Source organism: Physeter macrocephalus, chromosome 5 (genome assembly GCF_002837175.3).
Source record: "Physeter macrocephalus isolate SW-GA chromosome 5, ASM283717v5, whole genome shotgun sequence".
Lineage (NCBI taxonomy): Eukaryota > Metazoa > Chordata > Mammalia > Artiodactyla > Physeteridae > Physeter > Physeter macrocephalus.
Genome location: NC_041218.1, coordinates 81722220 through 81748361, shown reverse-complemented (window position 1 = coordinate 81748361; position 26142 = coordinate 81722220). Strand labels below are relative to the sequence as shown.

Genomic DNA, 26142 nt, shown 5'->3' with positions numbered 1-26142 from the left:
GAAATAAAGTAAAACTATATTTTAAACTAATTATCTGGGCTTCCCTGGTGGCGCAGTGGTTGGGAGTCCACCTGCCAATGCGGGGGGCACGGGTTCGTGCCCCAGTCTGGGAAGATCCCGCGTTCCGCAGAGCGGCTGGGCCCGTGAGCCATGGCCGCTGAGTCTGCGTGTCCGGAGCCTGTGCTCCGCAACGGGAGAGGCCACAACAAGTGAGAGGCCCGCGTACCGCAAAAAAAAAAAAAAAAAAAAGTAATTATTTAATGTTATTTACGTATTCACTTTATTTTAGTAAAAAAACTTATAAACAGCTTGATGTAAGTGAAAAATTGTGCCTTTCACGGCCTTTTCCATGTTTGATAGTGAGAGTGAAGGCAATGTAGTGCAGTGGAAAGAACTCTGAATTGGCTGTCAGGAGAGCTGAGTTTAAGTTCAACTTTTACCACTAAGTAGCCATGGGATTTGAGAATACTATTTAAGCAATCTGAGTTTAAATTTCCTATATTATGAAATGAAGGATACGAATTAGAGGAGCTATGCAGTAACTGTAAGATATAGTATTTTATAAACATGTATTTTTAAGCAAAAATTCATGGAAATTGTGGTCACAGTTTAACTCTGGACACATCATTTTTTAAAAAGTAAGATATCAAAAAAAAGTAAGATATCAGATATTGCTGAGCTTTCTGCTTAGGATGGTATTGGGCTTCAGTAGTCTTGTGTATATCAAATCTTCCAACTTAATTTTTTGTACTAAAATCTTCCAGATCAAAATATTTTTCTTAGTAGCACAGTTGAAAAGTACTTTTCGTTTCTTCCTTAGGAGCTTATTAAAATTTTCAGACTCTGAGTAGTATAAGGTAGAAAAGTGAATGGGATTACATTTTTTGTCATCCATGTGGCAAACACATAATTTCATTTTGTTTTTTTCATTTTACCTGAAGTTGATTTTAATCAAGAGACTGGAGGGCTTCTCTGGTGGCGCAGTGGTTGAGAATCCACCTGCCAATGCAGGGGACACGTGTTCTTCCTTAGGAGCTTATTAAAATTTTCAGACTCTGAGTAGTATAAGGTAGAAAAGTGAATGGGATTACATTTTTTGTCATCCATGTGGCAAACACATAATTTCATTTTGTTTTTTTCATTTTACCTGAAGTTGATTTTAATCAAGAGACTGGAGGGCTTCTCTGGTGGCGCAGTGGTTGAGAATCCACCTGCCAATGCAGGGGACACGTGTTCGAGCCCTGGTCCAGGAAGATCCCACACGCCAAGGAGCAACAAAGCCCGTGCACCACAACTACTGAGCCTGCGCCCTAGAGCCTGTGCTCTGCAACAGAAGAAGCCACGGCAATGAGAATCCTGAGCAACGCAATGACAAGCCTGCGCACCACAGCAAAGAGTATCCCCTACTCTCTGCAACTAGAGAAAAGCCCATGCGTAGCAATGAAGACCCAACGCAGCCAAAAATAAATAAATAAAACAAATAAATTTATAAAAAAAGAAAAAGGAGACTGGAAACTATTGACTGCCTCTGATGAATTTATGAACAAAGGGGTGTCAGTTCACATCTAGTTTTCTGGTCGTTTGCATGGTAAAAATGGAAATATTTTGCTTATCAATGGCATAATATTTTCCTATTCATCTGTCAGATAAGTTATTACATCTTATTCTAGAAAAAAATTTATATATGTCTAAGAGACTGTGCAATCTTAGCATGAACGTTTAAAAATTCCGTACCGTTGTTAGGAAAAATTTGCAAAAATTTGATGTAGTGTTAAGGTAGTACCTAGGACTGCTATCTAGCATGACATAATACAGAGAATAGGCGTTCCTCCCTGCAAATCTTCCATTTGCCTCCAAGATTTAGGCCAGCAAAGGGCAAGTCAATATGGGACACTAAACATACATCCTTTCCAGGTTAATTTAAATATGTGGTACGACAGCTATTAAATGCCAACAAAATATAAATCAAAAGAAGAAAAGTTTGCCAGGATAAAAGCACTTAAAAGGAGCTTGAACCCTGGCATGTATACAAAACCCCATGTGCAACACTAGAAAGATCCAGACTTTGAGCCTCTGTATAAAGCTTTGTGGTAATCTCAAGTGAGGTAACTTGTTAAAACAGAAGCTAGTCTTGTAGTTCTTCATGACATCAACCTACTTTTTAAAGTATATATCCATAATGCATATTAGATAGGTATTTATTTATCACAAGAGAAATCCTGAGGTATAAAAATGTTGAGGAGACCAGTTTAATGTCATTTCAGTGGCAGCAAAAGTCACACAATGAATCAGTGACAGACCTGTGAATTGATTTTAGATCCCATTTGACTCCCTTTTTAACCACTCAGCAATTCCTGAGATTGCTTTCAGTGGCTGGAGATGCACAATCTAATTAAAACGGCAGACTGGAAAAATAAAATAAAATAAAAATGGAAAGTAGTCATTCTATGTGGTTTGATTTCTGACAATTTGAAACAATATATTTCCTGCATGTAAACATACAAATCTCAAAACTGTACTCAGGTACTAACATCAAATTTTCTATCATTCCTAAGGGAATGGATTGAAATTACTAAAGTATCTGAGTAAAATAGGCAAAGATAGAAATAATTGTGTTAAGTGAAAGTTGAAAGCCTATGTAATTCAATTTTTGAGGCAATGATTAAAAGATGTCCTTTCACATAAATATATATTTATCCAAATACATTTATTCTAGCTGGAAACTCTAAAGACTCATAAGTACTAAATTAATTTTGAGTAAAAATGTAGCTTTTTAAAAAAATACGTTAATATTTCAATATCTTCACAGGCAGAGATAGTTTGATAAGGCCCATTTACATTAAGGAAAATGAAATAAAGACTATACCAATTTTCTGTTATTTGATAATTTGTGTGCCATGTAAAATTAAGTATTTTCTGTTTATTAGATAATCTAAAATTCTATGTATAGTAATATCCAGATTCTTCTGTGTTCTTGAAATATTTATTACATGATCAAAATATTGAGAAATAGTAAAAGGGCATGTTTCATTGCTAAACTTACTTTGAATGAGAATTGGGAAACATTAATGTTTAAAATATTTTAAGAAATCTGTTTCAAATATATTTCTATATATTAATGCTACAGATTCTGGTTATCCCTTTTGCATAAAAAAGAATCACAACTCTTGGGCTTCCCTGGTGGCACAATGCTTAAGAATCCGCCAGCCAATGCAGGGGGCATGGGTTCAAGCCCTGGTCCGGGAAGATTCCACACGCTGCAAAGCAACTAAGCCCACACGCCACAACTACCGAGCCTGTGCTCCAGAGCTCGCGAGCCACAACTACTGAGCTCACGTGCCACAACTACTGAAGCCCACGCGCCTAGAGCCCATGCTCCGCAACAAGAGAAGCCACTACAACGAGAAGCCCGTGCACCGTAATGAAGAGTAGCCCCTGCTCACCGCAACTAGAGAAAGCCCACGCAAATCAGCGAAGACCCAACACAGCCAAAAAAAAAATAATTAAAATAAATAAATAAATAAAGAATTACAACTCTCTTTGATTGTAAAACATATTTGAACGCTCCTGTGTGTCTAAGTGGAAGTACCAGTAGGCAGGTTTTGTTTATTTTTGCTCAACACCTTTCTTACACAGAGAGGGAATTAGTAGAAAGTAACTGTTTCATGGGTATGCAAGCACTTCTTTTATTGAAACATGACTTCCAGATTATATTATTATCATATCCTTTTAAAGGATGCCATGAATTTGCCACTGCCATTTTACCAAGTTGACAGTCACTGTCACATTTTCAGCACCAAGAACTTAATGCTTCTTTTAAGTAGGTTCCTACTAATGCAAGTTGTAATTCATTTTACTTGAAATTCACTATTTTGAGAGTGTTTACACCTGAGTATTAATGAACACATAGTGCATGTTACTGAATATGGCAGGATTTCCTTCTTTTTTAAGGCCTAATCATATTTCATTGCATCTGACACCACATTTTCTTTACCCATTCATCTGCTGATGGACATTTAGGCTGTTTCCCTATCTTAGCTATTGTGAATATTGTTGCAATGAACCTGAAGGATATTATGCTAGGTAAAATAAGCCAGGCACAGAAGGGCAAATGTTACATGATTCCAGATATGTGAGGAATCTAAAACAGTCAAACTCACAGAATCAGAGAACAGAATGGTGGTTGTCAGGAGCTGGAGGCAGGGAAAATGGGGAGTTGCTGCTCAATGGGTATAAAGTTTCAGTTACACAAGATGAGTAAGTTCTAGTGATCAGCTGCACAACACTGTGCCTGTAGTTAACAGTACAGAATTGTGCACTTAAAAAGTTGTTAGGAGAGCAGATCTTGTGTTAAGTATTCTTACCATAACAAAAAAAAACTAACAGAAAAACGCACATGGGACAGCATCCTACCAATGAGGATGCTACAATATTGGTACAATATGAGACTAATATTGATGTCACTAGGAAGGTCGTACGTTATTGATGGTTATGACAACAAATTTACTAGTTGTGTGATGATAGGTAGATTGTTGACTCTCTCCGAGACATAGTTCCCTAAAATGAAAAATGGAGATAACACCTTCATCACAGGGTTATAAATACAAAATGCTATAATAGTCATAAAACCATCAAATATGTCAACGATGAGTCATGAATAGTAATAAAATTAATGAAAAAATCATGGAGAGTAGTTACAGCAGTATGGAAATTGGGCAGAATAACAAGGGATAAATTGGATACATCATCTGCATAAAAATTTCACAAAATCAGTAAAAGCTATAACATAGTAATGAAATTAAAGCATGGATTTTTTTTCAGTTAAAAATTACTATTTCTAAGTACGATATATTATATTTTGTTTCTTTTTGTTTAGTTATTTGTGTTTTCTTATTTTTATTTTTTAAACAAAGTGTGTTTGAATTGCTTTCACATATGCATTACACAAAATAGCATTCTCTGAATTTACAAGTGTGGAGAAACCATGTTTTTGTGATACACTGTGGGTGAGAAATTCGCATAACTTTGCATATGGTAGCTTAATGTTTTATGCACGGTATAAATTCAGCTTATTTGTAGACTTGGGGGTGAAAATTGAGTGTGCATAAGCCACAGTATGCTACACAACATGTTTATCTAATTGTCCCCAGACAATTGGGAAAGCATCTTTTCATTGGGGAGTTTAAAGAGGATCATCATGTCAGTGTACGTCATCTAGTGGTTTATGAAATTTAGATGTTATTTTCTTATTGTTTGTTATGAGAACTTTAAACAGTACTCAGTATCTTTCCCTCACTATCAGTCCAGGTTCTCATCATGTGACACTACTCAACTTTTGCCATAGTCTCAAAATGGATGTACCTATATGTCTATTCTCCTCTCCACACACGCATTTACACCAAAAACATGTTTCAGAACCAATCATAGCAATACTAGTAGTTTCTTCCTAAAATCTTGTATAGCTCTTGGCTAGCTTCCCTAAACTCAACTTGATCCTAATTTTGCAGCCTCATTTTTGAAAATCAGTGTATTAGATGCACACTGGGGTATTTGCCATTTCCCCATTGGACTTTAATGTCTCTGTTTTTCTATTCTATCCTTCTAGGCTTACTAACGGATCCTCCACATCCATCAATACTTCACCCTTTTTTCAAAACTCAGCTTAAATGTGCTGGCCTTTCTTCACTTCATCCAGTGTTCCCTTATTTACAGTCATCACCTTGTTCAAACTAGGCACACATTAAGTATTTCTGGAATATAAAATAAATACATGAGAAAATCTCTGACTTAATACCTTAAATCAGAATTAGTGATTTTAACCCTTCTCTCGCTCTGTAACAGGCTGGTACTTCCTTTTAAAGAAGCAGGTTCTCCACTCAGACATAAACCAATCAATAGCATGACTGCCTCAGGCCCATTATAAAATACCTATGAAAACCTTAATTTTTCATCAGTACAGTGAGGATGTGAAGAGTGCCTACCTCATCAGATTTTGTGAACACTGAGTAAGGTAATACATTCAAAGCAGCCAGTACAGAGCATAATTATTGCTTAGTAAATACTGTTTGGAGTATAGTTGTTATTATTACTGATGTTTCATCATGTTGAAGTTAAATAATTATGTATACGTTAAATCTTTGAGGGCAGACATTTGTGTTTATGTTCCTCACCATTATTGTTAGAACCTTGCTTAGGAAAAATGTTTCTTATATTTTTATTAAAGTCAATTTTATCTCTATTGAATATAAATTGCTTCTGAATACATATTGCTTCCAAGATCACTTGGGCATCGATTGTAGCAGTGGAACAGAATTGTAGCTACAAAGCTGAAGAGCCCTAGATATAAATGTTTAGCCTCCATTATCTCCTAGTATTCCTCCAAATCTATTTAATAAATAAAACCTTTCTTCCAGAACTTCTGGTTTTCTCATTATGTCTTTCCTTTTCACCTCAGTGCTATGCTCATCACCTCAGGCTGATTCACAGCACCAGCCTTTGCTCTATTTCCCCAGCTCCCATCACGTCCAAATTGACTACATGTGGTAAGCCTGGAGCAGCTGAGAGCCATGAGGAACCTAGACCAGAGGCCATTACACTAGAGCAAGGGGAGTGTCCTCAGATGTAAAAAACAGGTGACACTATCTGCTTAAAAGCTACCACAAGGTATCTTCTTAGTGTGCCACCAGTTACCTTACATAGCATATTTTCTAATAGTAACTAAATTTATAAAATTATAAATCTAAATATAGGTTATTCCTGGTTAAAATTAAGTACCAACAAAACTAGAAAGCAAATACAATTGAAATTAGCAAAAGCAAAGCAATGGGACAATAATATCTTTGTGTATCTTGAAAAGTAAATACCTTCTTACAATATGAACATGGTTCTAGTGACCAGAAGCTAGTCTTTGAAGCTAGCAGTTCTACCTTCCTTTGTGCTCTGGGGTAATTTACTTTTCTCTTTTTGAACCACAGCAAGATCTTCCTTCACACAGCCCACCCTGACCTCATTTTGGCCTTTACTTGGCAGGAAGACAGTATTTGCATATCAACTCAACCTTTGTTTCCTTCTTATTAGCCCAAGAAAATTAAAGGTATATCCTTGGCACTCACATGCTTATAAGCCTTAAGCAAACAAGAGCACTAAAATCTTAAGATTTTACATGATTATGAGGTAGTTATCCAAATAATTTAGAATGGACTTGTATCATTTCCTCAGGTTATCATGAAAGTGAACAATCATGATTTAAAACAAATCTACAAGATAGCTTGCTGAGGCCTATTTGAAACACACTCCAAGAGGAGGTAAACATATTCTGATTTGTGGAAATTCAGTCTAAATTTATTTTGGTATTTTCCCCAAGTTTCAAATATATTAAACTAATGCCTTCCTTCTCACCTATATATCCAAGCTGTATTTCCACTACCTTAAACTTTGGTTCCAAATGAAGTAATTTAGGCAAGAAGACAAAGAGCTAAAGGAAGAAAAACAGAACTAGAGTTCAAGGGCAAAGAAAGGGTCATGAAGAGGAAGAACAAAAGAGAAGATGAAAACAGCCCAAACAGGTGAACAGGCAATGGGATTTAGCACTACTCTTTGTGTTTTTTGAAAAATATAATACTGATAACAAACAAATTAGAGCTTTCATAAACAGAAACTTCCTTTTAAAATAGATTATATAGGGAATGAGTGCAAAGCAATCAATCAAAAAGGCCACAGTAAGAAAGATTTAAGTTGGAGTACACACCTCCAGTGACAGATTAGCTCCAGTAAATATAAAGTCTTTGATCCAAACCAGCTACTAATAGTTATGAAGAAAAATATATATTGGTTAATGTGCTGTTTATGGTTTAGTCCTTATGTCTGTATTGATTGTGAATGAAGATGTCACTCAGAAATTGAGTACTACGGATAATACAGTCTTTTAATAAGTAATTGATAATGACATCACTGCACCAATATGGCCGTAAGAAAACTGTTTAATTTTGTTCAAATTCTTTTTCTGGCACTAGGTGAAACAGATCTGACAAAACATGAAACTAAATACCCTGCAAGTTAAGAACTGAATGCTAACATTTCTATTTTTTTCTGTCATTGTTCTTAGGAATAAAAAGTGATGAAATACTATGAGGGGGGAAAAAAGAAAACATTTTACAATTGAGCCAAATAAGTGTAGAGGGTAAAAGTGTATTAATCTCATAACAATGGTGTTTTCATACCCTATATTTAGAGCAAACCAGTCAAAATATAAAATGGTGATTTGAAATATTTTAAATAGGGTATAGGAGATGCTGGTTTGGATTTTTGGTTCTCTCTCTCTCTTTCACCATTTGTGATTTTTTTTTTTTCTCCTAAACTTGCTTCTAATCATAACTTAGGTCCCCCTACTACCTCACTTGGCCACTAGTTCTGTTGATTTTGAGAAACAGCCTCACTGATAATATCTAGAGTTTAGAATGTGAATAGCTCACAAGAAATACATTGGTGAGATGTTAAGGTCACAGAATTTATGAACTGTGATTCTTTTTCTCAAATACAAACAGCAAAGCATTTTAAAATTTCATCTGCAGTATAAACAGTGGTATTGTTTATTCAGCATGGTAACGTGTATGGTCCACCTTCCAACATGATTCAAGTATTGAAAGATTAGCGAAGAAAAACCTAGAAACCATAATGATCTTCCTCTAACCACGCTTGGCTCAGGTTGAGAGTGCAAATGAGGGACACGCTGCCTCTGGTGGAAATGATGAAGCCAAAAAGAAATCACCAAGGAATCCTGACTTTTCCGACCTAACCTACTAACATAAGTGGGAAAAGTCAGACTCCAAGACATGATCTAAGAAAGATGGAATGAGGTAACCAACCCCAAAACAATGCCTCATTGCTTTACCAAGATATCTAAATTTCTTAGCTTTAGCATTTCCTCTTAGAAATAAACTTGTACTCTATTGGACTCAATTACATAATACACTGAGAGAGATAACTCAATTAGAAAAAGTTAGTTTAGATGTATAAATTAGTCGACAGAGCACTAGCTACCACTTAAGTAGTATTTGGCCCTGGAGACTGTTACTAAGAGCATGTGATTCAAAGTTTTACATAAAAGCAAACTCTTATTCTTGGTGGAAGAGAAGAACCAGACAAAACATTTTATTTTACATCTTGATATATTAGTTGTCATTGTAGAAATGACCTTAGAGATAGCCATTAAGCTTCACTGCATTTCTTAATGTCCCTTTGGTTCTATCATAAATTGAGATCATGACATTATGAGAGTATTTATAGAGTTAATATTTTCCAGCTCTCATCTGGGTCCATCTTTCTTTAGATTTCCTTCCCAGTACAAGGAGGAGGCCCGTTTAGAATTTGAGAAAACAACCAGACACTTCTTTGAAAAGCTATACTCCTCCTAAATTCATACTTGTTTTTTTATTAACAGATGTAAATTTGAAAGGGAAATACCATATACTATAAGCCTTTTGGGAATATTCTGTCTCGTAAGGATGACTTACACTTTTCATTTGAATGGCATGGATGCTGAAAGCTTAAACACAAAACTCATCTGTACTCTAGCTCTGAATCATTCCTTCCGTGAACTCTGCATGCATTTTAATATTAAACACACACGTGCATATGGAGCATGTGACCTCACTGGCAGTTATCTGCAATGTCAAGTACTACTGGAGGATAACCAAGAACTGACTGACACATCTTACAGAACTGGAGTTAATTAATAGGTCTACCAATTCCCAATTGTACTACAGGAAACACAAACACAAAATCTGCTTAATACAGCAATAAATGACATACTGTGTGTGGTCATATGGCATTCACTATACAGCAAGAGTAGTTTTGGAATACAGTATTCAGGAGTTTAAATATTGCTATTAAAATTCTAGAAGAGCAAAACTGGGTCTATTTTCATAATTAGAAGACTAAACAAGGTTGTTTTTTTTTGCAAACTGTTCATCATTATTTAAAAGGAATTGCTAATTTCCTCGTATAAGATCTGAAGCTATTAAAAGATGAAGGGAGCCTTACTTTGTTTCAAAAGTGATGTCTTTACTTCTGTGGCATCCAGCCATCTGGAATGGTAAGTCCATAATTTCTAACAATGGATTTCAACAATCTTGGGGACTCAATGTAAGATAAAGAGTTATTTTAAAGGAACAGCATTGCAAAGAAAAAACTGGATGTTAAAATGTCCATGAAGTCATGATAAAAGCAAAAAGCAAAATGTCTTTTTTTGTATGATAAAATTATTTGTAATGTGTAAAGGCTGGACAGAAGTTTAAAAAGTAAACTATTTCATTATTTTATGTAGAATGGGGCAGGAACAGCAAAGTATACATGTTACTTTTCAACCAGAATATAGGAGAAAGATTTGTCTTGGTTCTCTCTGAAAATCCATCCTTGTAAATAAAAGTTACTAAATTCAAACTTCATGAAACTTTATGAACTCTTATCCAACAATCCTGGCCTCAGTCCTGATTGTTATTTTATTTCTTATTCTTCCAATCTTTCCATTACCAGCATTATTTTCCTAACGGCATGAAGCACATATTGTCTCTTTTTTCTCAACTTCAAAAACAGCATAACTGTTTAAATCCGAGTGTAGTATTTTTAGTACCAATATAGATCAATTTAAAGCAGATTCTCTCTTAAGGCAGCTTAAGCATTGAAAATTAAATTTTATGTTGTCTAGACAAGCCATCGTGATAATATCTTTTCCAGAATTTCCTAGATTGACTGTCTAGACTGCTCCAAATTCCCCCAGGTAATTGCATAATCATTTTCCCTCTGACCCCCTAAACAGTCTGGAACAGTATCTCCCCATGTATAGTTGCCATGAAAATCAAGATCACTGAGCTTCTGAAGGAGGACTTCTCTCAAAGGTTCTGAGTTTTAGGATTTTAGGAAAATACTTGTATGTCAATATCCCACCTTAAGGAGATTGGATGGGAAGCTTTATATAGTTATTTCAGTGGAGGAAATGGCCTCCTCCATTTTCCTAGGTAAATGGCCTGCCTCCAGAAGCTGTACCTCTGCATCCCCCCACCCACCCATAAAGCAGCAATAAAGTAGTTGATGAGATGAGAAGGAAGGAACTTTGCTAAAGAGCAACTTCAAAAAGAAAAAAAAAAAAAAACCCTACATTTTGGGGAAAATGGTAAAAATACAGGAACAATATATGATATTTTAATTTAAATGGCCACCAAGATCATCTAAGCTTCAAATTTAAAAACGGAGGAAATTAAGCTAAGTACAGAATGACGTGGCAACAATGAGAGCCCAGTGCAGTAACATACAACCTCTGATGAATGAGGTACATTTAACAGCAAGGTGATAATTATCACCATAAAACCTGAAACCGCTTTCAGCCCGAGATACACATTTCGATTTTAAAAATGATAATCCACATTTTTTTTTCAGTATCTACTACCTATTAGACAACGTTAAACTCTTAAAACAACTGTATGAGGTAGAGACCATTCTCATTACCACTTTCTAGAGTAGAAACAAAGACACAAAGAAAGTTAGTAGCTTGCTCCTTATCAAGCATAGCGTACTGAATTGAGGTTGGACCAAAGCCCTGCAGTGTGAGACCAGGTGACACGCCTTTAACAATGATGGGATTAGAACTCCCTGAGTTTCTACAGCAAAAAAATGTCAGTGGGTCACACCCCGCTGGGAGGGTTGGAAGGCAGTTGGAGGTAATAAGTAAATTTCTCATTTAAAACACATGGACACTGAGAATCACAGAGGTTTGTTTTGTTTTTACATATTATGAGACATAGTCTCAGAGAGGTTAAGTAATTTTTCCAGTGCTCCACAGCTAGTAAGTTGTCGAACATGACGAGAAGCCAGATCTGTCCCTAAAGCCCATGTCTTTTCCACCAACCTGTGCTTGGAGCTCAGCTGTCCGGACCCACTGTCTTATACAGCATGATGCCTGGCAGATGTAAAAAGTACAATACGACATGGGGAAAGTTCTCCAGAGCTGTCTCCAGTAAACAGAGAAGTGAGACACAATTTTAGGGTGCCTGACTATAGGAAATAGCTGAGAAGGAAACAAAGAGGGAGAGATTTATCCAGAAATTACTGAAAAGTTAAGTATGCAAAGTCTCCAGGACCGTGTGCAGGAAATTATTCCTAATTTCATCAATATGAAACAAGTAATTTAAGTGGAACTGCCCTTCCTTAAAGTTAATTTTTACGTAAAACTCGGGTATGTCAGCAAGAACAGTATGCATACTTGTAAAGGAAGGAAGAAGGACGCAGTGGGAGAAGAGGCTGATGAGGGCAAATGTCTACGCCGGTGAGACCTTGGTAAAGGGTTTTTATCTTCCCAGGATCATCAGGAAAGTCATAATAATTGTGTTCAGTCTAGAAACCACATAGCCTCGAAGGTGTCTTCTTATACAAAGAAGGCACAACACAAACTGTTTTGATTTCTAAGTCTTTGGGTTGAAAGAACATATTTGTAACACTTTTGTACCCCTTATGAAAATATAGAGAAAGGCTCTAGAGTTTAAGTTATAAAGAAGTGGCTAACATGTAAATTATATTTTATCTTTAGGATTCCAGAAATATTCTGGAAACAAATTCTATATCTGTTGAGTATTTCTGAATTCCAGTTTGAAAGACAATTCTGTCACAAATGATTTTCTCACCACATGAACACTTTTGTTCTTCTTAGGATTTTGTGCCAAAAATTATAAAAGGGCTTATAATTTAAGGCTATTGATAAATCCAATTCATGGAACTGCTTTCCTACTAGTAACTTTTCCTTTAAATACATCCCTAATTGCAAGTTGTACTTAAATTTACCTAACTTTAATTTCCTCACTAAAACATCTTGTAGGAGTAATAGACAAATAAACATTTTTTTCCTTTTTTATACTGACAAAATAATAGCCCCAAATATAAAAGCAAAGCCTAGCTAAGCAAGAACATAAATGTGAGTAATTTAGGTCAAACATGAGATCAGATCATTGTGCACATGTATGGCATCCTTTCTTAATCCTCGGGCAGAAGAAAACAACTGCAGTGGCAGACATTTCTGGCTAAGGATGGAAATGGAGGGGAAAGCTGGCAATATACAAATGAAGGAGAAAACGGTACACATTCAGCCTGCTGACATCTGCTGCACATGCAAAATGGATTGGACTCTGTAATCCAGAGCGAAAGCAAATGCTTTCTTCCTTCCTTCCTCCTGTTCCACAGTTATTGTTGAGTGATGGTCTCATTCTTTTTGCATTCACAGATTAAAATTAATAACAGCATCTGAATTCGAAGTAGGTCCCAATGAATAGCAACCAGAAGCTAAATGAACTGAAGAAATTAGTAATGAAGCATTTGAATAGGAAGGGGTCATGGACAAACACGGTTTTTTAAAAGCCAGCTTTACCTCAGGATGATGTCCAATTTCAACGTAGGTGCAAACTGGATGAAAAGCCCCCGTTCCACAGGCGTATAAGTGAGTCTGATTATAAGCCTTAAGCACCTTGATGAAATTAGCACATTCTTTCTGTAAAACAAAAGGAAATCCAGTGAGTTCTAGTGGTCAGCATGGCTGAAGTATCCTCTAGGGTGCTAGGCATGTTTGAACAGATTTCTTTTGTGTCCTTTCACATCATTTTTAGGGCTTATTATTCTATTGTTTGCTCACATTGTTACACGAAATACAGAAGGTGTTTGCTTGCATTATTACATGAAATATAGAAGTTCTTATTTTGGGGGGGCCAAAATATAATATTCTCTTTAATGTTTTTATTATAACTATAATTTATTTATACAAAAGTGGAATAAAGTTATAGATAACCAATTATCATATGTGACTTTTCTAGAAATGAGGGAAACGGCAAATTATATGGTTAATTAATGAATTATTTAAATCATAACAATGGAGAAAATTTCAAAAGTCAGCTCTGAGTTTAATTTTGGAAAAGTAAATCAAAAATAAAAGGTAATACAACCTTCTATTAAATATGAATTTGAAACATCATTAGTAACTCATAATGATGGGTGACTGACTTTGAACTTCAGTAGTGCTGCTTACTAGTGAGCTTTATAGACCCTAAGAAGACAAAACCACCTTCTCTTGAAAAAGTCGTTTAACCCCCAAAGACAATTTGGGTATAAGATGAGATAGAGAAGGTGTTAGAGTCTGGAATGTCTATAGGCTGAAGGGTCTTTATTAGAGTGGTTATAATTAATAAATATTTTCATGCAGTTCACGTACATCCTAAACCCATACGTGGATCCCCTGACCAATGAGTCATGGATCCCCCAGGTAAAAAACAGCTACTTATAAGAGGGAATTATAGTCATATCTTATTATTATTTACAGAAGTTTAGACATTCCTGCCATTTTATTACCCAAATAAAATGTCACCTAAGAGATAAATGGACAGAGCTCTTTATATTTTTTCTATATACTCTATTATATCTGTAGATCCTGTGAAAGAAAATGTATTTCTACAAACAAATAGGAATCTTAGCCTTTTGTTCCTGTTAAGGAAAGATTTAGGGGAAAAAATCAGACAGTCAAAATATAAACTAGATAATTTTATTGCCAAAGAAATCCAGAGCAGAAAAGACATAATTTTTGCCAACTATTTTTAAATAGATGAGTCCATATCAATACTGTAAAAATGAAACAATGAAAAGAGAAATTCAAACTATCAAAATATTTTCAAATAAAATGTTATGGTCTGTTAACCATACAGAAAATCTTAAAAATTAAATACATATAAGTAGAAAATAAGAGTTTGTCATGGAATATACAATACCCATTTTTTAATATCCAATTGAGTATTCATATGGTAAATAATAATTACATTGAAAATTATTGTTATTGATCACAGACTTTCTTATACATAGTTTTGTGTTTTTGCCTATTAAACATTTATAAATAAGAGCCAAATATGTAACTAAAAATGCAGATAAAGATCAAAAGCAGACTACAGTGCAAGTAATGCTGGCAAACATAATAGTGGATTGGGTTTGTCCTTGCACCTCTAAGTGTGTAACACTTCCAAAGTCACTCTCTACAACATGTGACTCTTCAAGTGAAAGCTCAGAATACATTTAGACTTATGTAGTCCGTTAGTGCTTATAACTGAGGTGCTACAATTATTTAAGTACATTTCCACATGACACTTGTATTATGTGATTGTAGCTGATGATTTTGGTATTAACTTTATTGCCTCCATAAAATAAAGAGCAGACCAAATCTGAGAACAATAATTGTTAAATTCAAATACTTGCTTTCCATCATCACTGATTTTTCTAGGATGACATCTGAGGATGACCTATAAACATATCATCCCAAAGGTGAATTAGATCTTTTTAAGGAAAAATATGAAACTTGCCAGTTATGACTCCTCATGCTTTCTTATCATATGATGAGTAGTTTAGGGGAGTAATTAAATACACATCTAATTTCTCCCACTGTTTTGCTACTTAGATCCTGAATCCTTCTTTTGTCTGGCAAGGCATTATAACATAGAAAATTAAGCACTGAATCAACTGATTTTGCAAGTTTCTATGAAGAAAAATTTCCTAGCTTAAAGAGTACATGCATCTTATCCATGTACCACTTTGAACACGGTACATCTTAGACATAACCTTAGATAAGCTCAGATATAACCTAACTTCCAAGACCTTTAGTCACAAACTCCCCATTCTGTAGCAGTTTCTCCTCCTTCCCCAAGAGGATAGGGCATGGATTCTTGGGCAGAGGAAAGAGGCTGTGGACAGGGAAACATCTGATAAACTCATTTACAAATAAGACATTCATGAGTCTTACCCAAAGGACTTACCTGGTACTCTTAAGAAAATGCAGTCCTTTGGAAATAAGTCATTTTCAGGAAAATGTTTTAAGGCACCTCTTTCTTTGAAACATGTAGGTGGTCACATACTCTGCTTTTACATAAAGACAGCTATCCATGACTGTGGACTCAATATTATAGCATTCAAGATTATAAGCAACCAGTTCCAGAACCATATGTTGAAATTAAGAAACTGGATGTGTACACACATATTGGTAAGCAAATGAATATTCTAATAAAGAGTAGTGGCACACCCAGATGGATGTATTGTTCATTTTAGAAAAGAACAAGGTTTTAGTTTGCCCACAGTCATACCTATAAAGATATGCAGGCAATTTAAAATACAAACCCAATTTCTCTAATCTCATTACTAACACCTAAGGGCATCCTAGAAATCTGAGAATGGACCATAGTTCTCTGCAATAAAGGAAAAAAAAAGGAAGGAAATATTTCATGAGCATAGATACTTGTGCATACAAATGAAGGCTATGTCACTTCTGCAACTGTTATGAATTCTAAGATTATAGAATCTGTGGGTTCTTATCTCATAGATTGGGTAACTGATTAGCAATAATTATTGACTGAAAAATTCTCAGGATTCTTGAGAACTAGGGAATTGAGCCACACTGAATATCCTAATTTTATTTTGTTCTCTATTAACTGTCAAAGAAGCACCACTCTAATATGACAACTATTCCTCTACAGAGCTGCTGGAAAAAATCACAGGACTATAGTTGTGAAACCTGGCAAAGGGTTCTACTGAGAATGTTGATAAGGCTTCTATCTGTCCTACAAAGCAGCTAGACCCAGCCTACTGGCCTGAGGCCTGGAATGATTTTCCCAGTGAACTTTCCCAGGTGGCAGCGGGTTGTACTGTCTCCTTGCCTGGGGGCTAGCTCAACATTATTCTGAAGTGAAGGTTGATGCAAATAGAATGGAGAGAAATTTCTGGGGTTTAGAGAGTATGTTAAGACACTTGAACTGAAACAAAAAAATTGAATGAAATACTTTCAAAATTGGTTTAAAATAACTGCAAGGAAACTCATCAATAACAACTTAGGAAGAAACAGTGAATTAAAAGAACTGCACAGAGAAGAACCCAAAACTTGAAAGAGACATTGTGAGTAACGACTGTTCTTTAAGTAGAAAACCTACATAAAAGAGTATCAATCCCTGTCATTCATTTGCCTTCATTCTCCAGCTTGTTGCTGCCAAGGTTTTTGAGTGTTCCAAAATGGGATATTCATTTTATTTGGAAGCAGCCTGGACATTCCTCTAAAAAAAAAAAGGAAGCATGGCAGAAAAAGGAAACACACTTCACACATTTCTGCTCTAGGGAGACAGAAGAAGAGTGTTTCTGACCTTTTCTTGAACCATGACGATTCTTAAAACTCAGAATGTAATGTACTTTTTGGCATTCAACTACTGCACTGCTTTGCTCAGCACTGGTGGATTTACAACGTAATAAAGAGAATGTAATCAGTTCAAAATGAATTCATTTTTCAAACCTGGATCCTTTTTGGAATTTAAGTTGATACACACAGACAAGTTTAGCCACGAGTTGGCTTCCCGAGAGTCAGGCAACCATACTGACCTCTTATTTTACTGAAATGTACTCCAGAACAACAGCATTATAAATTGTTAACTTAGCCTAGTAGTAAAAGTAAAGGCAGTTATAAACCAGCAAACCCAAGGCCACACCTGAGGAGCAATGATTCATCAACCTTAGCGACAAACCATTTACACTGATTTTTTAAGAGTTTCTAGTTCCTTCAGGTCAAATGTAGAGAGGAATTACGCACAGAGATATGAGCCTGGAAAAATAACTTAGAAAGAAAATGTCTACCCCCAGAAAAAAATACAGAAGCCAAATGCACAGTGATTCAAAAACAAACATTACAAATATGTAGCATTGATTAGACTGTGTTACAAAGACTTTTCCCGGACAGTTACAAAAATAAAGTCCATCCATCTGTCAAAACAACTGCTCCATGCATGAAAATTAAAACAGAATAGAGGTGTTTTTAACTAACCTCCGATAATTACACTTTCTATAAAAGAATGTAATTTACCTCCAATTCCAATTACCTCCCTGCATGTTCTTAAATTATGGATGGAGCAGTAAAATTTTACTCTAAATAAAAGAAGAGAAAAGAGGAGAGAAGGCTGTGAAGATGAACAGTCTATATTTAAATACATTCAGTTCATGATTAAGTCAAACAACTTGTTCTAGTTCAAATATAAATCAGCTCAACATTAATGGATATAGTACAACATTGCCTCAGGTCAGTGAACATTCATTTAAAAAGGAAAAAAGTCCCTATCCCATCAGCAATTTATGGTGAAATATTTTAATGTATAATGTAGCAGCTGGGAAAGCAAAGGAAGCCGTTTCCTATCATGGTGGGTGGATACATTTCTGCATGAAAATCCATTAATAAGCTTAATTCCTGAAGTTAATCTGTTGACTTTCTTTTTCTCTGGTCAATTTATTTGGCAAATTGGCTGAATATGAGAATCTTCGTGCCAAAGCAGTAATCCGTGAGATTGTTCCCATCAATCACTTCATCCCTCTCTGTATTTAAGCTGTTCCATGCTTACCTAGCAATAATGTTTTGTCTTTTTTTCTTTTAACACTGTGCTATTACAGCTGTGATCAGATCATCCGTAATCATGCCTTCCTAATACCTCAGCATTCACTAAAGGATGTTAGAAATCTCTTCTTCAAAGAGGCATGTCTAATAGAACTAAGACTTAACTGTGTCCTATTTATAGTCTTAGCCATCTAATGTTGAATTTGTGACTTGGAACTTTTTAATATCCACCTGATTAAATAGTAAGTAGCCTGTTGTGTTCATTTGGGGAGACATTTTCCCCTTCCTTTTTAAGAAGAATGATGATATAATCAAACCAATGGACCTTTCCATTTCAATGTTTCGTTTTGATTTCAGAGAATTTTTTTAAACATACTGATTCAACTAGGACAACTAAGATGGCATTACTTCATGGCTAGTTATTTAAGTATCCGAGTCTATTCATATTAATTGAACTATATCATCTTCAAATCCATGACAATTAGAAAAGAAATTTTAACTTGGTTTCAATGATGTGATAGACTAAATGAAGACTCCTGCCCAAGGATACCAAAACATTTTACTTAAATGCTCATTTCAATTAAGCATCCCATTTGACTGGTTTTTCACCTCTGGATTGACTATCTGTTTTGAAGTTCTAGAAATACTGATTAAGATTCTATAAACATTTTTCTTTCAAATTACGTGAAACCTTCAAACTTGGTCAAAATTATATGCCTAAGCACTACAGACCATGGTATTAGCGAAAGTTAGCCAATGTGATTCTCTTCTACTATTTAAAGGAGCTTTGAGCAATTTCATGTTGAAATGTCATATGGACCAGAGAAGCTGATAATGTATACTTTTGGCTTATATTTTATTTTACATTGTGCTATCGATCTAATTAATTATTACATTTGTACCACTCACTGGAGTTATTTGATTGTGGGTGGTCCATACAATACGTACTTAGCATAACCTTTCTTCATCTCATATTCAAATGAATGCAAACAATTGTAAAATACTATGCGAAACCAACCTGAATATTTTTTCCTGACAAACCAGAACTATTAAGTAGTCAAAAACCTTACCCTGATTTCAGTAATGACATTCTGTGGTTTCCAATACTATGCAAGGTTGTTGAATACTTAGCGCTCATGCCTTAAAGCAACTAAGTCAATGGTTTACACCAAGTAGGTAGATTTACAATCTAAAGAGATTTATTGTGGACAGAATTAGCTGGCATATTAATTCTAACATATATGCATTTATCATGAATGAATTTAATACTCAAATAAGGGAGATGAATTGCATCTTTCATCACATATGAGATGTAGCTTTAAGGAAGGAGAAAAAAAATGAAATCCAGATTTTAGAGGAATGCTTTTTTAAAAATTCATATACACCTCTTTTCTACCCTCTGCCTTGTCTAATATCAAAAGTAAAAAAATTCTGGTTGAAATCCTTAATGTCCAAAGTACTAAATGCTATTATATAATTAATTAATAATATAAAACGTTCTCTAAACATATATTCTAATAAATGGAGGCTCTTTAACCATTTATAATAATCCATTTAGACATATACTCCATATTTATAATATATGTGGATTATACACACATTTATATGTATATATATTATGTATACACATATATTAATTTTAGAAATAATTTCTGAATACAGTTAAAAGTTTAAACTTTAGAATTTAAAAATTTGTTTAGATTTATTAATAGTTAATGAAAATGTTACTTATTCTTAGGTATGTATTTACATTTGAAAAGGTATTCTTGAAGAATTTAAGAAAAACATAGAATAAAAGTAATAAAATCAAAATGATAAAATAGAAATACCATGAAGGTAGTTACCTATACTAATCTGATGCTTAAAAGTCAGTCAGACATGGGTTAGCATTATTAAAGCATCATTTTCCATTTGCTATGTGACTACAAGAAAGTTATTTAGGACTTCTGAGCCTCAGTTTCTTCAACTAAAATTGGTATTAATGACATATCTGTGTAAAGTACATAGTATGATGCCTAGCACTTATTAACGGAAGAGTAACATCTTATTCTTTAAATAATCAATCATCCATTTATTGGTTAGAATATTTTCACGTCCGCTTAACTCTCACACCATTCCACACACTGTGCCATGACTTGGGCAAGAAGTCTATTATGAATTGTTCATTTCTTCTTAAGTACAGTTAAAAGAGGTTAAGCCCATAATCGGTGGTAATGAGAGGTGGATTTAATAAAATTGGTTTTGAATATTAATCTGTGCTCATTCCTCTTACAAAGGCGAGTTATATTTTGTTCATTAGAATTTTCATAAAATTCCAGCCCTCCAACAGTAAGGACTATAAATCATAAACTTATAACCACTCTTTTCATCAAAGTGGTAGATGGTATGAATCATTGTCACAGTCAAACAGCAAATATAGCAATTGTTTCTCAATAGCTGTGGCAGAATTGTGGTGTGTCACTTAGGTAAGCTGGAACTACATCCTTTGAAAGGAAATGTGTATCTTATAACCAAAAAGGAGTTACATAAATGAGTTAAAAAATGATTTAGAATAATACCTAGTATACACAGTAAGCTTCAATAGATGTTAGCTACCATTATTACTAGTATTCTTTGAATACTGAATTTAAACTGTTATCAGTTTGCCTGTTATTTACCTCCAAGCAGAAATAAACATACACACATGAATGCACATGAAAATTTGAATGCTCATTTCTGTGACATTTAATAAGAAGTCTTTCACTTGCTCTCACCAGGAATCAGTTGTCTATATAACTAAAGTATCATCAAATTTCATCATGGAATCATACTTAAAAATGAATAGTCTTTCATTTGTGAAGTCATCTAGGGTGCCCACAAAAACTTATAATCAATATTATCAGGAACAGTAAAGGGTCCATGATTCTGCTCTACTTGTAAGATAACCAGCTACCCTGACAGAGTTTTGCAGATGCTGGCAGAAGATATACAGCTCCTGAATCAGAGATAAATGACTTTATTATTTACAGAAATATCAGTAGTCAAAGTATCAGCATTTCTCATGCCAGTTACCCAAGCTCCAATTCCCACTGGGCAGTGAGAAGAGAGCCAAGTGACACCTGCACATGCAGTAAGGTACATTACAGCAGAGGAACTCTGGGTTGAGGGAACCTGAACATTTTATACTAGGCATAAGCATCCTGGCCATTACATTTTGAGGAAGATGTTATGTTCATTGTACTTGCAGGTGAGCATAACTGCCCTTTGCTCTGAGGGAGACACTGTCTCTACTTCTCAAGGTTATTTGAAAAGTAGCCTTTTGCTTAAGAGTGCCTCTGTTCATCAGATGTGCAGAAGTGTGAGAGATCCATGAAAAATTTTCTCCTAACAATTAAACATCAGGGTTTTGAGATTTAATGAAACCTTATGATTTTTATAGAATCAGAAGGTAATTCTAATTATCCATTTAGAGTTTAAACATGCCTTGAAGTCCCTAAAATAAAATTTTAAAAATTAAGTTGATGTCAACTTTGACCTTTGAAAAAGTAAATGAAATTCAAGGACTAACATGCATTTTAGACTGTACTGCAACTTCAGACGAATGTGTAGCTTCAAATTCTCAGTTGCATTCACTTGGCAAAAATTAGCGTTGTTACGGTCCTGCAATTTGAGTCATGATAAATTTGACAGACTGACAGACATGTAATAATATATCATATGTTAAAAATGAATAACTAAGGACAAAAATATAAAAACGAATCAAGAACTGCAAAAATGTCCCAAAATTCAGGTGCATGATATTGCACTTTGAAATGTATCCTACAAGCCCAATTTTATGAGAATCTGGATTTTTTTGTTCATCTCAGATGGTTGAAATTTTGATTTCCAACAATGTTCAAAATATTTCTAATAGTCATACGGTTGCCATTTGGTTTTACTGAAACTTAGTACAAAGAGAGATGGTTTAGTAGGATAAACAAAGAAGATTCAGAGAGCTATTGATTCGAAACAGATTCTTTTACCAGCTTAGCATGTATTCAGTTTTCATTTGCAAAACAGGGTCAAGGAAGTTAATCTCTCAATAGACATGTTATTGTGAATACAAAGTGGATTTTAAGCACCAGAAAAATATCAAAAATAAAAGTAAATGCAGCTAATAGCAGTCAGAATAGAGATATCTGGATTACATTTATGTCCTTATTGAGGGTATCTGTACAATAATATATATCATGTAATTTTTTTTTAAATTACAACTCTCAAGTGAAAACAATGGAAAAGTTCATGAGCATTTCACTCCTCTAATATAAAAATATCATAACAATGTAAATGTTTAGAACTTACAACACCAAGAAAAGAAGGCAATGGTAGTATATATATCCTGCATATTCACTTCTGGAAAAAAATAAGTTTAGATTAATCTTATTGTCAGAAATGCCATTATCAGCAGCCTAAGGCACGTTTGTATTCTCTCTCTCTTTTTCTCTCCATCTATGTATATATGAAGAAAGAGACAGACTATACATGTCTTAGGCTGTAGATTCCCTCTTACCACAAAGTCCTTTTATTGTGGACTAGTTGCTCAAATCCCAGGAGCTGATTTAATATATATGTATGATGCATAATTGATCTGTGAGAAATGATGGTTTGTATCTTCCCAGCTGCCTGGGAGAATGGGGAATACTTTCTGTATAATGCTACACTTAGTGACAAGGGAACTATATAGGTTCAATTAAGTGGCATATCCTGACTTGTCGGGTGGCTATACCATGCTGACCATCTTAACCGGACTTAAAAATGACCTACTCTCAAGATACATAAAAATAACCAGTGTCTTTGTCCTGTTTTTCCTATTGTATTCTTGCATCTGAATCTAATACCAAGAAGACAGCACTTCCTCCAGGATGGTTTGTTTAAAGGAGATTTACTTCCAGAGGACATTTAGAGAAAACACTAAAACCAGTAGGAAAAGGGTAAACTTGGGTTCCAGAAACCACGGAGAGCACTCAAGAAGGTTGTTAGTTTACTTTTCTATAAATGTTCAGGTCAGTTCCTATTTTGGTTACAATTCTATCTTGAAGTCCTGATGGCTGCAAAAACCACTCAAGGCCTCATTCATGTGGTTTTGAGCATCACAAGAGGTCTTTGAAAGGAATTATTGTCCATCAGTCACAGCTGACTATTATTTACTCAAGATACAGTGCAGAATTTCCTTCAAACTATCCATGTATCACTTCACAAATATGGTGCTGAATGAAAATTTAAAAAAACAAAATCTTTCTTTTTAACTGGTTATTTAAGAAATTTTTGGTAAAAGTACTAATTCTAGGAGACTGGGAAGATGGCAGAAGAGTAAGACGCGGAGATCACCTTCCTCCCCACAGATACATCAGAAATACATCTACACGTGGAACTGCTCCTATAGAACACCCACTGAACGCTGGCAGAAGACCTCAGACCTACCAAAAGGCAAGAAACTCCCCACGTACCTGGGTAGGGCAACAGAAAAAAGAATAAACAGAGACAAAAGAATAGGGGCAGGACCTGCACCACTGGGAGGGAGCTGTGGAGGAAAGGTTTCCACACACTAGGAAGCCCCTTCGCGGGCAGAGACTGCGGGTGGAGGAGGGGGGAAGCTTCAGAGCCGCGGAGGAGAGCGCAGGAACAGGGGTGCAGAGGGCAAAGCGGAGAGACTCCCGCACAGAGGAGCGGTGCCGACCAGCACTCACCAGCCCTAGAGGCTTGTCTGCTCACCGGCCGGGAAGGGCGGGGGCTGGGAGCTGAGGCTCGGGCTTCGGTAGAATCCCAGGGAGAGGACTGGGGTTGGCTGCGTGAACACAGCCTGAAAGGGCTAGTGCGCCACGGCTAGCCAGGAGGGAGTCCAGGAGAAGGTCTGGAGCTGCCGAAGAAGCAAGAGAATTTTTCTTGCCTCTTTGTTTCCTGGTGCGAGAGGAGAGGGGCTTAAGCGCGCCACTTAAAGGAGCTCCAGAGACAGGCGTGAACCCCGGCTATCAGCGCAGACACCAGAGACGCAAAGAGACGCTAAGGCTGCTGCTGCCGCCACCAAGAAGCCTGTGTGCAAGCACAGGTCACTCTCCACACCTCCCCTCCCGGAAGCCTGTGCAGCCCACCACTGCCAGGGTCCCGGGATCCAGGGACAACTTCCCCGGGAGAACGCACGGCGTGCCTCAGGCTGGTGCAGCGTCACGCCGGCCTCCGCCGCTGCAGGCTCGCCCTGCATCTGTACCCCTCCCTCCCCCAGGCCTGAGCCAGAGCCCCCGAATCAGCTGCTCCTTTAACCCCGTCCTGTCTGAGCGAAGAGCAGACGCCCTCGGGTGACCTACGCGCAGAGGCGGCGCCAAGTCCGAAGCTGAACCCCAGGAGCTGTGCGAACAAAGAGGAGAGGGGGACGTCTCTCTCAGCAGCCTCAGAAGCAGCGGATTAAAGCTCCACAATCAACTTGAAGTGCCCTGCATCTGTGGAATACCTGAGTAGACAGCGAATCATCCCAAGTTGAGGAGGTGGACTTCAGGACCAAGATATAATAATTTTTTCCGCTTTTTCTCTTTTTGTGAGTGTGTATGTGTGTGCTTCTGTGTGAGATTTTGTCTGTATAGCTTTGCTTTCACCATTTGTCCTAGGGTTCTGACCGAACCGTTTTTTTTTTGGTTGTTGTTTTAATTTTTCTTCTTAATAATTATTTTTTATTTTAATAGATTTATTTTCTCCTACTTTATTTTATCTTCTTTCTTTCTTTCTTCCTTTCGTTCTTCCTTTGGTTCTTCCTTTGATTCTTCTTCCATTCTCCCTTCCTTCCTTCCTTTCTTTCCTTTCTATTTTTTCTCCCTTTTACTCTGAGCCGTGCGGATTAAAGGCTCTTGCTGCTCCACCAGGTGTCAGGACTGTGTCTCTGAGGTGGGAGAACCAACTTCAGGACACTGGTCCACAAGAGACCTCCCAGCTCCACGTAATATCAATCGGCAAAAATCTCCCAGAGATCTCCATCTCAACACCAAGACCCAGCTTCACTCAACGACCAGCAAGCTACAGTGCTGGACACCCTATGCCCAACAACTAGCAAGACAGGACCACAGGCCCATCCATTAGCAGAGAGGCTGCCTAAAATCAGAATAAGGCTACAGACACCTCAAAACACACCACCAGACGTGGACCTGCCCACCAGAAAGACAAGATCCAGCCTCATCCACCAGAACACAGGCACTAGTCCCCTCAACCAGGAAAACTACTCAATCTACAGAACCCTTAGCCACTGGGGACAGACACCAAAAACAACGGGAACTACGAACCTGCAGCCTGCAAAAAGGAGACCTTAAACACAGTAAGATAAGCAAAATGAGAAGACAGAAAAACACACAGCACATGAAGGAGCAAGGTAAAAACCCACCAGACCTAACAAATGAAGAGGAAATAGGCAGTCTACCTGAAAAAGAATTCAGAATAATGATAGTAAAGATGATCCAAAATCTTGGAAATATAGACAAAATGCAAGAAACATTTAATAAGGACTTAGAAGAACTAAAGAGGAAGCAAGAAACGATGAACAACACAATAAATGAAATTAAAAATACTCTAGATGGGATCAATAGCAGAATAACTGAGGCAGAAGAAAGGATAAGTGACCTGGAAGATAAAATAGTGGAAATAACTACTGCAGAGCAGAATAAAGAAAAAAGAATGAAAAGAACTGAGGACAGTCTCAGAGACCTCTGGGACAA

General features: G+C 36.3%; 1 protein-coding gene across 1 annotated transcript in view; it reads right to left on the bottom strand.

Moving 5' to 3' along the window:
* SEMA3A (semaphorin 3A) overlaps positions 1 to 26142 on the bottom strand; it is a 548785-nt gene that overhangs the window by 160642 nt on the left and 362001 nt on the right. The window contains exon 6 of the mRNA XM_024129840.3: positions 13412 to 13531. Coding sequence (XP_023985608.1) covers positions 13412 to 13531 — 120 coding nt within the window. The remainder of the gene's footprint in view (positions 1 to 13411; positions 13532 to 26142) is intronic.